Source organism: Neophocaena asiaeorientalis, unplaced genomic scaffold, assembly GCF_003031525.2.
Source record: "Neophocaena asiaeorientalis asiaeorientalis breed wild unplaced genomic scaffold, Neophocaena_asiaeorientalis_V1.1 scaffold114, whole genome shotgun sequence".
Lineage (NCBI taxonomy): Eukaryota > Metazoa > Chordata > Mammalia > Artiodactyla > Phocoenidae > Neophocaena > Neophocaena asiaeorientalis.
Window position 1 is genome coordinate 4,715,731 of NW_020173116.1, and position 15,160 is coordinate 4,730,890.

Below are 15,160 nucleotides of genomic sequence, written 5' to 3' on the forward strand. Positions count from 1 at the left end.
TTCACAGGAACACTCTACTTCCGGGCAGGGGAGAAACCTAAAATCAGTTTCAGGTAAGTGGCTAGGTGCTCTGGGGGGTTGCAAAATGCAAAACACTTAGTCCCTACCTTAGGTTATTCAGGGGACAGCTAAAACATGCCCACCTGGAAAGACCTCATCAGTATTATGCAAATCAGCGTTCTGGACCACAGGTCCTAGTGGAAGTTTCAAGAAAGTGGGCTTAATGTGGGCTGGCATGGAGGGTCCTCAATGCCTTCATGGAAAAAGTGGCCCAAGAGCCTGGATTTGAAAGTTGAGTAGAAACTAGTTGGTGCAGAGAAAGAGAGTGGACACTCCGAATTAGGGCACAAGGTGATGGAGGGGTAAGGGATTCAGAGTTTCCAAAGCCTGTTCCTGCCTTAGGACAGACTATAATGCTAGCCATCACTAGCCAAGCCCAGCAGGATCTAGCCCCTGCCTACCTCTCCCCCGTCCTCGTGTTCCGGCCACACGGCCTGTGACACAAGGAAAGAAAACATCCATGACTCATAAGGAATGCTGCCAAGGAGAGAGAAGAAAGTGGCAGAGTGACTCCATCACGGCCCATGGAAGGGGGTGCCTGACTCCAGGACATAGAACTCCACTCCCTTTGCAGGGAGACCCGCAGAGTGGAGGTGGAGTAACAAGAGAAGCTGTCTGAGTTCACTGGCCACCAAGATCATTCCTCCACTCTGACTTCAAGTCAAATTTTCCGAGTCATCTGACCCTGCGTGGACTTTCCCTGGGGAGAGGATGCAGGCACCGCTGTTCACTCTATGGATCCAGTCCTCATGGTAATGAGGGTCTTGGCTCTTCTGTTTATCTGTTATGGAGAGCTCCAGCCACCACCCTCCAACATGAAAAAGTGCACGTCTCCCTTGCAGACATGCCGCAGGGGTTCCTGTGTTGCGTTCCGGCAAGGTGGGTGTGTGTTCTTTCCTGGGTGTGGGTGGGGGGTGGGGTTAATTCCACATGTCAATCAATCATCCAGGTAAGCGGTCCTTAGCTGGAAACAGGACTACAGTATGTTGGCTTTCAAGCAGGTGTAAGAAGACCCTTAGAATCTCTCAGGTCACACCCTTTGGAGAATAGACATGGATAAAAGACAACATTTGCTGGGTGCTTGTCAGGGGTCAGACTCCTATGTGTAAATAGCCCAAATCAGGACTAAACTACAGCTCAGCTGACAGGTGAATGAGAATAAACTTTCCCTGGAGTGAAAAACCAGGTTTTTCTTAGGGAATCTTTGAAAGACTAAATCTTCACCCCCGAGAGCATAAACTGAAATAGTTATTTGTCTTCCCAAGATTTTTCCCAAAACAAGAGAATAATCGAACTATCTTCCAGAAAATGCTGACCCCTGGGGGACATTTCTTGAACAAAGTTTTCTCAGGCTAAGAACCCCAACAGAAATAGGGTATTTCACTATCTCTCCAAACTTTTCTGAGAGCTGGGTTTAATATCAAGCATGTTGAGATCTGCCATTATGCCTTAGGGATTTCATCGTTATGTGAAGAGAAAAGACAAAATTATTTGGTTTGCCCAAGATCTGCAAGGATTTTGCCCCGATTTAACACCTTCAGTTATAGCACAATCTATGTGCCCCCCCAAATTAAGCTCAAAGTGTCTTAACAAGACTAAGAAAATAGAAAACCTTCTTCTACTGAAACCAAATCCCCCTAAAACCGAGTTCCTCTGCCGAGTTTATGATTAACCTCTCTATCCAAAACTGTATTATTCCCTTTCTTGTCCCATACCTCTCCCACATCAGGATTGAGGAGTGTCAAAGAAAAGAGGGATTGTAACCAAGCAGGAGCCCATGGAGCCTTCCCAGAACAGACCCACCCTGGCCCCCCGCATGTCCTCTGCTGACCTTTGGAGCTCTCTGACCCAGAGATTCCTGCTGTGCTACTGAGTGACATCGCCTACACACAGGAGCTCCCCTCCCCCAAGTCCCCTTGCCCTCCTCTCCTTCTAGGCAGGGACCTGCTACTGTGTAGCCTCTGGACGGACCCTTGCTGTGATGTACCTCCCCGAAAACATCATCCAGTAAAGTTTGTGTGTGCTGCTGCCACCTGGTGGTCAGATCTTTTTCCTCCATCAGCCTCCAAATATCTCAAGCCTCCTAGATACTGAGGCCTTTCCCTTTCTCTAGGTTTCTTTTAAAACTTCCCCGGTCCCAGCAATCCCACTACTTGGCATATACCCTGAGAAAACCAAAATTCAAAAAGAGTCATGTACCAAAATGTTCATTGCAGCTCTATTTACAATAGCCAGGACATGGAAACAACCTAAGCGCCCATCATCGGATGAATGGATAAAGAAGATGTGGCACATATACAAATACGTTAATCCCTACTGAGAGGTCAGTGGCCAATTTATTTATCCACCAAATATTTATGGAGCACCCAGTATCTTCCAAGCTGGGTACTTGGGATACACCATGGAACAAAACCGATGAAAGCTCTGCGTGTGTGGAGCTGATGTTCTAGCAACATGAGGGCGGCTTAAAGCTTTTCCTCTCTTAAAGAACATTTCAAGCCAAAGTGAGGAGATGGTAAGAGGGGAGTTTTTGGTACCATCAGGGAGCTACTGGGAGGGATAGCAAGGATGTTTGGGTTTGTAATTACAAGAGTCAGTTTAACAAAAATGCCAAAATAAAACCCAAAATAACAAAAAAAAACCCATGAGGGCTTCCCTGGTGGCGCAGTGGTTGAGAGTCCGCCTGCCGATGCAGGGGACACGGGTTCGTGCCCGGTCCGGGAGGATCCCACATGCCGCGGAGCGGCTGGGCCCGTGAGCCATGGCCGCTGAGCCTGCGCGTCCGGAGCCTGTGCTCCGCAACAGGAGAGGCCACAACAGTGAGAGGCCCGCGTACCCCCAAAAAAATAAAAAAGCCAGAGCTTGTACATGGTATGAGTGCTTCCCTTCAAAGCAGAGCTGCCCTGACTTTAAGGTGCATCCAATCACCTGGAGATCTGGTTGAGAGGAAGACCCTAAGTCAGTAAGTCTGGCGTGAGGCCTGGGATTCTGCATTTTAACTCCCAGGTGAGGCTGCTGCTCTGCCACGGACCACCTTTTGAGCAGCAGGGCTTTAAAACAGATTCCTTTGAGCACTGATTCCTGCAGGACTAATACTAGTAATCAGAACATTCCTACCGACCACAGAAAGTTGTTGCAAAGATTAAATAACTCAGCCCTTTGCATCGGCTGATTTCTGCATCAGAGGTAGGAAAACTGAGACTCCAACACTTTAACTAACTCATCCATGAGCACAGTTGCAAACAGGAGAGCCAGGAAGCGGCTCCAGAGTTCCAGGGCTCACATACGTGCGCGGCTATGTGACTGCCTCGCCTGTTGCTAACCTACAGTTGGCCGCTTAACCAAATCGCGTGGTGTCTGAGCCCTGGGCTTCACCTTCTGTGTCATGAGGGGAGGATGTCTATGGAGCCTCACAAACGTTAGCTGCAATTGTCACCACGAAGCCTGGAAGGGTTTTCTGCCTTGAACGTCCTCCTTTTACCAAGATTGAAAATATATCAGCCACACTTACACTCTTATCACACACAGCGTTTCACTCATATCGTCTCACTTCATCGTGTATTGTCCCCGTGGAGCAAGTGACTCCTTCTGTTTTACACAAGAGGAAGAGAAAGCTGAATGGTGGGGCGACCTCATTGTCGTCTTAGGATCTGGGATCTAGGCGAGATCTTAAAGATTTTCTCCAGTCGGTTGCCCTTTTTTTTTTTTTGGCCGTGCCATATGGCTTATGGGATTTTAGTCCCCTGACCAGGGATCGAACCTGGACCCTCGGCAGTGAGAGCACGGAGTCCTAACCACTGGACTGCCAGGGAATTCCCAGTCGGTTGCCTTTTAACCTGCTCAGTTTTGTTTGTTTGTAGCAAGGACATCTCTTCAGATAAAGCCCTGCAGGGAAGTCCAGTTTGGGAAGCAAGGGGCTGGGTGGGAGCTGAGTTCTAGGGAGGGAGCCTGGCCTCTCCATTCCCCTTTTATGGGCTTTGTTTCCAGGGACCTCAGAGAGGCATCCAGGGAGCTCTGTTTGGAAAACCCCAATCTAAGTCAACACTCTTCCTGGGAGAAGGAGGGACCTGGCTTAGGAAAGGGAGGTGACTTGGCCAAAATCACACAGCAGGCTGTGGGCCCAGCGGGGCCTGACTCTAGGACTCCTGGGACCCAGCCTAGAAGTCGGCAGAATCCCAGGAAGGGACAGCGCCCCTTGCTGGCCTGACTCTATTAGCCATAGCCGAGGGGTGTTTGATAAACAGTCATTCTTACAGTCCTGCATTCCCATCTCATGGGGCCACATTCAACATTCCACCTGTTAATTTCACCATTTCCCAGGTGCCCCCTTCCCTCACATCCCAGGACGGGGGGAGGGGGCAAGGCTTTTTATTTTTAGACATTTCAAAACTGTGAATATAACATACATACAGAAAATCGCCTAACCACGCCCATGCCAAGAAACAGAATGCTGCCTGGCCCCTCGCGCCACCGCCCCACTTTCAGGCAGGGCGCACCCTTGCTGTTCTCTGTGTCTCTGCATCCCTCCCCACGACTGTTGCATTTGCCTGTTTTAAACTGTATGTAACTGGAATCGTGCTCTATGCATGCTTTGGGGATTCTTGAAGCCCACAAGATGTTTGCAAGATTCATCCGTCTTGTGGCTGCAGCCAACTGTGGTTTATCCATTCTCTTTGCTGTCGAGCGTTACCTTGTACGTACGAACGTACACGGTTTACGTGTTCATTCTTCTGGGCTGGGGGGTTGGGTTGTTTCCAGTTGGAGGCTGTTGTGCATGATGGTTCTGCACACCTTCCTGGCAGAGAGATTTGCTCTCCTGTTATTCGAGGAGAGCGAGGCCCAAGGAGGAAAGGACTCAGAGGAGAGACACCCAGGCCCGGCCCCAGGGTTTGAAAGGCCTGTCACTCGACACTCCACCCCGCCCCCGTTTTCCAGTTCTCTTTGCCCCAAGCCCAGCAAGGCCATGGACACAGCCAGCAAAGTAGATGAGTTTTCAAGTTTTCAAAGTTTTATTGTAAAACAAAGCTCAGGTCACAGGGAGTAGGAAACTTTCCACTCAACACATACAACACACGTTCACTGAGGGCACCTACTGAGGGCCAGGCCATGTGCTTGGCCCTGCAGAGACCTAAGACATGAGGGGGGGGGGGTCAAGGTCCCTGCTCTCAGGGGCTCACAGGATGGTGGGGAGACAGACAGAGGCACAACATCTTCCAAACAAGTCTCAGGGTGTCGGAAGTGCTAAAATGGTCAAGGAGCGATTCATTCCTCCTGGGAGGTCTGGAGAAGCCACATTTGTGCTGTGTCTTGGGAGCTGGGGGATTCTGACGGGAGGGCAGGGAAGGGGACAGCACTGCAGGCAGCTGCAGGAGGTCTGCAGTGGACAGGGCGCTCAGGGTCTGGGCCGGGGGGCGGTCTAGACTTATAGGAATGTTCCAGAAAGAAAAACACTAGGGGACCAACCTAGTCCACTAACTTTTCATTTTTACAGGTCAGGGCATCACAAAAACAAGAAAGACAAAGAGGAAAAGCTATCACCTCCTTTCACCATCATTTCCTAAACAAGGGGATATTTAATCTTCTACCCCCTTCCAGAAAGAACATCATCTCCAAATAAAGGACTCTCTCTCAAAGCTGGCTTAATGAAAAAAAACAAAACGAAAAACCAGGAAACACTTGTTTTTCATTTTGCCACAGAGCCTAAAACTCTTGCCCCTGGAAAAGCACCAGTTTGCAAAGAGTGGGATGGGAGCCCCTTGAGGGGAGGTCAGCGAGTGGCCTGCGGGCTCTGGGGCCTGGAAGGGAAGTGAGGGAGGGGCTGGGGCTGGCCAGGGTGCCTGGACTTTACCCTGAAGGTACAGGCGACCCTGAGGGCTTTGATCGGGGCCGTGATCCCACGCGCACTTTAGAAAGACCTGGCGGAGGCCTCGTGGAGGCTGGGTAAGTAGAGGAGGCTGTTCTCAGGGCTCTTGTACCTCCTTCCGAGGGCCGCCCCCACCCCCGGCCAAGGCCACCCCACTGAGCGCTCACTGCAACCATGGCGAGCCCCCGGGGGGGAGGGAGAGGCATCTCTGGAGTCACAGATGTGCTGGGAGTGGGAGGCAAGGGATGCTGAACAGCACCGCTACTGGTCCTGCTGGAAGTAGAACTTGGTGACCTGGACAGCATCTTGAGGAGTATTGGTGAGGCCCACGGGCTGGTCGGTCTCCAGCGCGGTACAGAGGAACCAGCCGGGGCAGGCGGCCGACTCGAAGCTGGTGGTGGGCCCGCTGTCGGAGCGGATGAAGGCGAAGCGCTTGTCCTCCTCCTTGCTGCTGTTCAGGTCAGTGATGTTTACCGGCTGGGGGCCAAGGAAAGAGCAGAGAGGTCCTTGCACCCCAGCCCCCAGGACCTGGCCCCGTGACTGCCCACGGAGAAATGCCGGCCCAAAGACCATGGCAGGACACCCAGTGTCCCGGGTCTTGTGACACAAGGAGGCTGTCCCACGGTTACACCTTGATTTGGGGAAATCTGGTCACTCCAGCCCTCGGCCAATATGTTTGGGAAACACATGGCACCATCAGCGGCATCAGTAGAGGCCAAGGCCTGGGGAGGCTGGTGGTCTGTTGTGTCTGCACCTCCAAGAGAGGGGGCTGTGGACAAGGTGGGCAGGGTATTGCAGTCCATGCGAGACGTTACCACATTATCGTGGTCACTCCAATGCCACACAGAGCAGGCAGCCCCGCTCCAATAAAGTGCCTATCCACTAGCGGACAGAAGGGACAGTGCCATAGTTACGGCCACTCACAATCTGAGTTAAGATTTTGTCCAACAATCCCCTGATACAAAGCCCTCTTTCCCCAGGGCTGGTAGCCCATTGCTATTGCACAGGGGATTTCCCTGGTGCCCTAATGGTTAGGATTCCAGGCTTTCACTGCCATGGCTCAGGTTCAATCCCAGGTCCGGGAACTGAGATCCTGCAAGCTACACGGCATACTTCACCCCCCCACCCCACCGCAAAAATAAGAAATATTGTACGGGAGTACAGGGTCTTGGATGGGATGCCAGCTCGTGGGTTTGAGTAGATAAGGGTTGGAAGAGGATGGTCCCAAATGTTGACTTTACCGAAAGAGGGCAAGTCCAAGTGGGTTGGGGACCCTTGGGCAAGAGAGCAGCATACAGAGGTTGAGGTCCCTAAAGGAGCCATGCCTCCTGGTGTCCACACCCTGGCAGTCCCCTCCCTCGTTGAGGCTAGGCTTAGCCACCTGACTGGCTTTGGTTAATGGGACATTAGTGATATGATACAAGCAAAAGTTTAATAAGCGTTTGCACATTGGGGCTTGTCTTTTTGGAGTAATCCCTCTTGGAAGCCAGCGCTCATGTCATAAGGAAGTTCAAGAGGGCAGCTGAACTCAGAGAGACCCCATGGGAAGAGAGCCTGGAGGACGGACCCCAGCTATACCACGTGGCACAGAACTGCCCAGCTGATCCTAGTCAACCCACAGAATCATGAGAAAGAACCCACTGTGCTTGTTTTAAGCCACCGAGTTTGAGGTGCTCGTTAATCTGAGACGGTCCTTACCTCCAACCCGAGCTTGATCTCATCACCAGACTTGACACAGGCCAGGCACAGCTTCCCCCCATGGATCCCCAGGAACATAGCATGGGGCTCGATGGGCACCACATCTATCTTCTCTGGGGAAGAACAAAGGGGAAGTTCAGGTTGTACAGAAGAGGAGGCACAGATGACGAAGACACAGCAGGCTGGACTCTCCCTGGGGATTCTTCCAGCCCCTTAAGTAAAACCCCAAGGTCAGAAGGACAGCAAGGGCCCCCCTTCCTGGTCTGCATCCAAACAGAAGATCAAACCAAGCACACTAGCTAGCTACTCCTCAAGGTCCAAGGCACCTAGAATCTACTCCAGGTGATTTCTATCCTTCCCTCCCTTCCCCAGGACCCCTGCGCTCTAGGTCAACAGGTGTGCTGCCCATGGGCAGGGAAAACAGCACACGAGGTCATGAGTGGGGCGCCGGGGCTTAGTCCACAGAAGCCTGGGTGACTTTGAGCCCGCCTCTTCCCCTCGGTGGTCTCCATGCCCTCGTGAGGGAGTGAACATCTCAGCCTCTCTGTGTTTAGAGTCCTCATTGGGAGAATTACCAAAAGGACAGGAAAGGTGGGTCTCACACCCTTTAAGAATGAGACGGGGACAGAGAACAAGCGGATGGGGATAATGCCATCCTACGACCCCAAGCCAGCCAATGGGGACGTGAAAACATCCTAGAGGGCTGGTGCTGAAAGAATCCCACGTCCCATCATCCAACTGCTCTTCTTTTACTAACGGGAAAACTGAGGAACAGAGTGGGTGAAACTTGTTCAAGTCCTTCCAGTTTGACATGGATCTGGAACATGACTAAATGTGGTGTCCTTGATTAAGGGACATAACCCAGCCTTGTTGATGGTGTATTACTTTTGGGTGGGAGTGAGAGTTTGATCACACAGGAACACGGGGGCTTTCTAGGCACCAGAGGAAGGAAAGGGCTGAACTTGCCTCCTGGGCCATACCTCCCCCCAGGTGTGGCCCTGGGACCACGGTGCCTGTAGGTGGTGGCTCCCAACCTAGACTCCGCCCATCTCTGCCTTCTTGAGGCTGTCCCTGTCCGTGTCCTTCAGTGGCCAGGCCTCTCCATCTTCAAACTCGGCCACAAAGAGCCAGCAGCATTTAGGACATCACACCTAAAGTTCCCAAGGTTGGGCCACAAGGCTGCAGACTCCAGGCAATGTGACCAGGGCCCACATCACATTGGCCTTCCTTGCAACTACTCACCTTCCAATTTAGTATTTGGTCCTTGCAAGTATCCAGCAACTAGCTGGTTATTTCGCAGGTAGAAGGTCTTCTGGTTGACATCCCAGATTCTGAAAAGCAGAAGAACCTAGCTGTAGTGGACAGTTTCTATGTGCCCAGCCCCTTCCTGTGTTCCCCAGACTTTGCGGAATCTGCGTCCAACTTTCTGCCTGGGGTGTAGAATTTAGCACACCCATATCATGGATGTGGAGACTGAGCCCAACGCTGGTTAAAAGAGTGGATACAGGGCTTCCCTGGTGGCGCAGTGGTTGAGGGTCCGCCTGCCGATGCAGGGGTTGAGGGTCCGCCTGCCGATGCAGGGGACATGGGTTCGTGCCCCGGTCCGGGAAGATCCCCCATGCCGCGGGGCGGCTGGGCCCGTGAGCCATGGCCGCTGAGCCTGCATGTCCGGAGCCTGTGCTCCGCAACGGGAGAGGCCACAACAGTGAGAGGCCCGCGTACCGCAAAAAAAAAAAAAAAAAGAGTGGATATATGTATAACTGATCGCTCTGCTGTACACCTGAAACTAACACAACATTGTAAACCAACTATACGCCAATAAAAATTTAAAAAGTAAAATAAAATAGAAGTAACAACTTAAAAATATTTTAAATAAGAAATACATTTTGAATATGAAAAAAACTGAAAGAGGCCAACCCCCACAGCTGGTGAGCTGTGCGCCTGCATTCTACCCCTCTCTATTTTTTTTTTTTTTTTTTTTTTTTTGGGGTAACCAGGGAAGCTCCTACCTCTCTCTTTGCCTTGCTCCTTATGCTCAAGTTCTCAGGGCAGCCACCTTCCACTTCAGCAAAGCAGGCTCTAGGGTAACACCATCAACAGAACTTCGTGGGTGCAGAAATGTTCTATGTCCGCACCATCCAATATGGCAGCCACCAGCCACACGCAGCTATTGAGCTCTTGAAATGTAGTGCGACCGAGGGTCTGGATTTTTTATTTTCTTCTCTTTTTATGAATTTAAATGTAAATTTTAAGATTCATCCAAGACTAGTGGCCCACACGGCACAGGGTTAGAAGTTTCGAGGGTCAGAGCCCCTTGCAGCTAACTCCCTCCAAGCCTTAGACCGTGGAGGTCTGTCCCCAGAGCCTGTCCTCTATTGGCCAGTGGCCTGTTCTGGGTCTGGCAGGGGCCGCTGTCCCCAGGGACAAGTCAGCTTCCCCTCCAGCTCACCCCATGGCCTGTTTCTGGCTTCCAGTTTTTTCTTCTTGGTGAAGGACCCCTCCAGCTGAGAGCAGGGCTTGCAGCGGTGAGATGCAGTAAACAGAGCCCCAGCCGCGACGCGGACCCTCTACTCCCTGCCGCCCACCAGCATGACCTTGGACCTGTGCTTCATCTCCTCACCTGTGAAAGGGGGCTAGCAACACCCACCTCAGCAGGTGGCTGTGACGAGCCCCTGAGCCCAATGAGAGGGGGTCAGGCAAACTGTAAAATTCCTGGCGCGAGTGAGCATTTGACCTTCTGTGATTATTCTTAGTTCCTGGATGAGCTGAATCCCATCTGAAGGGATTAAACATCCCTGGAGCATCTCCTAGAGCTCCCAGCCTATGGGAGGAGACAGAGGCAGACCCCTGGGGGAGGGACTTCTCTGGAACACACACAGGCACGCAGAGTCCCAGCCTGTAGCCTCAGGTGAGAGAAACTCAGAGTTGGAGGGTGAGATCACCCCGACGTGTCCTGGGACATCATGGCCCAGAGGCCGCACTCGGACAGTGTTCTGTTTCTATCAGCATCACAGCCTGCTATTTTTACAGCCAGGGATGATGACATCTCACAAAGTCCCTGACCTGATTTTTAATAATCGTAATCGTTGCCAGGCACTTTACTGCTCACAGAACATCGTCACGCTGTTATCCGTGCATTTGACCTTCACATCAACCCTGTAATGCAGGCAGGGTTAGCATTAACCCCATGTCACAGATGGGGAAACTGAGGTCCCGGGGGAGCGGGACCCTCTGATATATCAACACAGACAGGCACTGTTAACAGTTAGTCTGGAACTCTGGGCTGTGCCCTGCCCACAGCGCCCCTCTCTGCCTCTTTGCCTAGCATGCTCTACCAGGCCCAAACCCTGGCATGGCTCCCGGGCACGTGTCTGTCACCAAGTTGCCGGGGTCTCTGGGAGAGTCCGCCAGGCCCCCAGCCAAGCTTCGCACATTTGGGATATTTTGAAATACAAGTCCAGAAGACCACGGATGTGGCAGCCTCTTACTTGAATAAGCATCCCTTTCCAGCCCAAACCTCATGGAACCTGGCAGCCACAGACGGCTCTCTGTTCTTTCTCCATTTTCTACCCATCCAGCCCCACCTCCTCTGGGTCAGCCTTACCTGAAGGCTTGCATCTCACAGGGTCTCTTTCCCAGGGGGTAGCAGGCTGTCTCTGAATGGAACAGGAAAAGGAGGAGAGAGATTAGGTAACCGTGGTGACACCTGCAGACTTCCATCCTGTGACCACAAGGCAATGGGAGACTGCCATTTCAGACCCAGAGGAGCTGCTTATAAAGAAGATCGTCCCTCACCAAGACCAGGCTGCGGCCACTCTGTCCCACTGTGAGAAACGGAAACGCCCTCACATTTTCAAAACGAGAAACCTTGCTGTTGTCACTTTCAGCCCTGCTGAGTGTCGCAATGGGATGTTGTAACCCATTCCCTCCCCTTTTCCTCTGTGCAATTTCCCCAAAATTGAGATTTTTTATTTCCCCTTCACGGAGTTCCTGGGAATAAGAGCACACTGAAAACCAAAGCCCTTCATCTGCCCGACAGGTCTCCTGAGACTTTGCAAAAACAGGTTTGAGTAGAAATATCCCCCTTTCCTAAGAAGTCGAGTGGCAGGGCTCCCAGCACCCGTGACAGACTCAGGTCACTTTGTGTTTTTTGAAGGCGAGACAGCCTTGCTGGACTCTGGACCAGGCACTGGCAAACATTCTGTTAAGGACCAAATAGCAAACATTTTAGAATTTGCGGGGCCGTACGTCACTATTACCGAACTCGGCTGTCGTAGCTGAAAAGCAGCCTTGGACGATCTGTAAACCAACAAGCTAATTTAATTGTGCTCCAATACAACTTTATTTACAAAAAACGGGTGGTGGCTGGATTTGGCCTGAAGTTTGCTGCCTCCTGCTTTAGAGTAAACTTCCTGAGAGGGACTTTGAAACCAACCCTATTCCTGTTATCGACGTCTTTGAAGTTATGGTCTCGGGAAAATGGGGTGAACTCAGCGTGGGACGGAAATGAATCCAAAAATCTACCTCTAGCACTTGCCGTTTGCCACCTGTGTGACCTGGAACAAGTCACTTATCTGGGTCTCTGCTTCTCTCTCCTCACGCTCAGAATGAGGTTGATTATGTCATTCTCATAGGTACGAGGACGGAAGGACGGAAGGAAGGGAGGAAGGAAGGTTGGTTGGAAGGCAAAAGCTCTGGCTCATAATGGGCACTAAGAAACATTCACTTCCTTTCTTACTACATTCTAGACAGTTAGGAAAAAAGAAAGTATATTCCTATTAATGGACAGAAAAGAGGTGAAGCGGGTCCTACATGATCTAAATGGTAGGAGAATGTAACGCTAGTGCAGAAGCGCAGACTGTAGCCTTTGAGGACTGGATGGGCACTCAGCGTCATTCTACCTCACCCCAGCGCTCTTTCTGAGGGAGACCCAGAGAGGGGAGGGCACCTGCCCAAGGTCACACAGCTCTTCCATGGCAAAGGTGTAGCCAGAAATCCAGGTCTCCTGACTCCCACCCAGGGGTCTCCTATTACAGCAGCAGATCTTGAGGAGTCTGACTTTTTTTTCAACCAACCAATCAGAGGCTGTGTCCAAATGAGGGTAAAATCTGTCAGAGAGGTAGGGTACACTGCATATTTGAAAGTTACTAAGAGAGTGGATCTTAAAAGTTCTCATCACAAGCAAAAAATATAATTGTATAGCTATGTTGTACATCTGAAACTCATGTAATGTAATATGTCAATTATACCTCGATAAAAATTTTTTTTAAAGAGGAAGTTTGCGAATGAATTTCTCAGATCGTTAATGAGCTCCTCTTCCAGAGCCAGTGAAACATTTCTGCAAAAATTGTCACCTCCCTGAGTAGGACAAAACGGCACGTAGGCACATCTCCTGCTCTGTTCTCACGAGCTGTGCGACCTTGAGGGCTCCTACTCGCCTTTGAAACACATGTAAGAAATAATGTCTACCTTTGAGGGCTGTGTTGGGGGGTTGATTGTTTTTGTTTGTTTTGGGGGGGCTGGCTAAAGGAGGCGATGTGTATGAACCTGCTTGGTTATTTGTCACTTCCAGTATTTGCTGAATTGGGGTTTATAATTTCTGGAACACTTATGAATCATCGGGTGCATACCTTGGTCGTCGCACCTGCTGTAAGGGAACAGGGCAGCTTGCCACCTCCCAGGATAAGTTCTCTCCAACTTGTCTTTCTTAGGCTACTTATGAAGTACTCCTTGACTGTTAAATCAACATCACTCAAAAGTTGTCCTTAAAGGGAATTCCTTGTCAGTCCAGTGGTTAGGGCTCTGTGCTTCCACTCCAGGGGGCACGGGTTCGATCCCTGGTCAGGAAACTAAGATCCCGTATGCCATGCGGCATGGCAAAAAAAAAAAAAAAAAAATGATCCTTACATACTGAAGAAAAGCAGTGACTTGCCGCGGTGAGACCAAGGGGTCAAGGTCCTGCCCACACTGCAGTGCCTGGGTAAATGTTCCTCCGTTCCCAGCCCAAATTCTAAGAGACAGGTTTCTCCCTGAGAGCAGAGGCCCTGGGTTCCCCCCGCCCCCACAACCCCATCTCCTAGATCTGTATCTTTTTCCTTCTGTGGCCTGACAAGTCTTTCTGGACATGGGGGCGGGAGTCCCTGGGGCCAGGCCGACTTCGGACTGCATTCTCCTGTGTCAGTTACGAGCTGGGCCACCCAGACAACATGCCAGAACTCTCCAAGTCTCAGTTTCGTTATCCATTAGATGGGGCTAATAATAGAAGGAAGACTTGTCACGGGTTGCTTTGAGGATGGAAACATTTTGTACATGATGTATTTAGCCCCGTCCTTGGCACGTAGGAACTACTTAAACAATAGGGAGGTATGATGTCTGATTCATCACCCCAGGTAGAGTGGGAGGGGACAGTCACAATGCCCTGATCCCCGTCAACATGCCCAACAAGCCTGCTTGACTCCAGAGGGGAGGGATTCACGCCTGTGGCGGGGTGGGGGGGAAACGGGAGTGGGCAGGGGAGGAAGTAAGTGGGGAGGAGAATCTCCTCCCTTTCCTCACGCATCTGGCCACAATTCCACTATTGGCTCTGTTGCATCAAATCAGTCGGCATCCCTGAGATGTCTGCCCACCCACGGGACATCTCTCACTAAACGTATTCTCCCTTCTAGTACTCACTCGTCACTCTGCTTCCCGAATTAAGCTTAACGACCACGCCATGGAGTGAACTCTGCTTCCCAATCAGCACCCTGTGTTTTCCCCGGGCACCAGGCATCCCAGCTATACTGGTACCTGCTACGTGCCGAGCCCTGCCCTGCTAGACACCGGTGACAGCAGAAATGACTAAGGCCCACTTGAAGGGAAACAGGACAGCCAGGCTAAGTCCGGGTCCTAGGAGTGACACGAGGCAGGCTCCAGGGAGACCATGTGGGTGAACCTTCATTGTTGATGCCAGTAAAGTGTTCAGTGCACTCTGCCCACATAGGAAGTGTTCAATACATGCGAGTTCATTCTCAATTTCAGTTAATGGCATCTTTCAGTTCTAGGATTTCCATTTGCTTCCTTTTTTGTAGAGTTTCTAGTTCTCTGCCAAAAGTTGCAATCTTGTCCTTTACACCCTTGATCCTATTATTCATTCAGGGTTCTTACAAAGGCTGCCCCTGTTGACTCCATTATTTGAATCCCCACTGGGTCTCCTTCGACTGTCTGGTTTTCTCTGGTACACACGTTGTCTTGAGTATGCCTGATTACTTGTTATTAACTGCTGGACACTGTGTAGCAAAAACTGTAGGGATGATCTGAGGCCCTGGATGATGTTGTATGTACCCAGAGACAATTCACTTGTGCTTTCTCTGGGCACTGAGGGCCAGGAACACGGCAGCCCCAGGTGACTTCACCCAAACAGGGCTTGAGATGAGTCAGAACTGGGCTTCGGGAAATCCATTTCTGTTCACTTCTCATGCACCAGAGTCCATTTCTGTTCACTTCTTCATTTCCATTCACTTTTCACGCTCCAGGGTCCCAGCCCAAACCAGGGTTGTCGGG

The 15,160-nt window shown here is 51.1% G+C and overlaps 1 protein-coding gene across 4 annotated transcripts; it reads right to left on the reverse strand.

The window, feature by feature from the left end:
* Positions 1-5,046: 5,046 nt before the first annotated feature.
* IL1RN (interleukin 1 receptor antagonist) lies at positions 5,047-11,512 on the reverse strand. Of its 4 annotated transcripts, XM_024743986.1 has the most exons (5): positions 11,417-11,512; positions 11,226-11,277; positions 8,864-8,952; positions 7,622-7,734; positions 5,047-6,400 (listed from the first exon to the last, which is right to left on the reverse strand). In XM_024743986.1, exons 2-5 carry the CDS (start codon positions 11,237-11,239, stop codon positions 6,185-6,187), a joined length of 432 nt encoding a protein of 143 aa, XP_024599754.1. In that variant the 5' UTR covers positions 11,240-11,277; positions 11,417-11,512; the 3' UTR covers positions 5,047-6,184. The 4 variants fall into 4 exon arrangements, with proteins under 4 accessions (XP_024599754.1, XP_024599753.1, XP_024599752.1 ...); XM_024743985.1 differs by lacking the exon at positions 11,417-11,512 and having other exon boundaries at positions 11,226-11,410; XM_024743984.1 differs by lacking the exons at positions 11,226-11,277; positions 11,417-11,512 and adding an exon at positions 10,242-10,777.
* Positions 11,513-15,160: the final 3,648 nt, after the last annotated feature.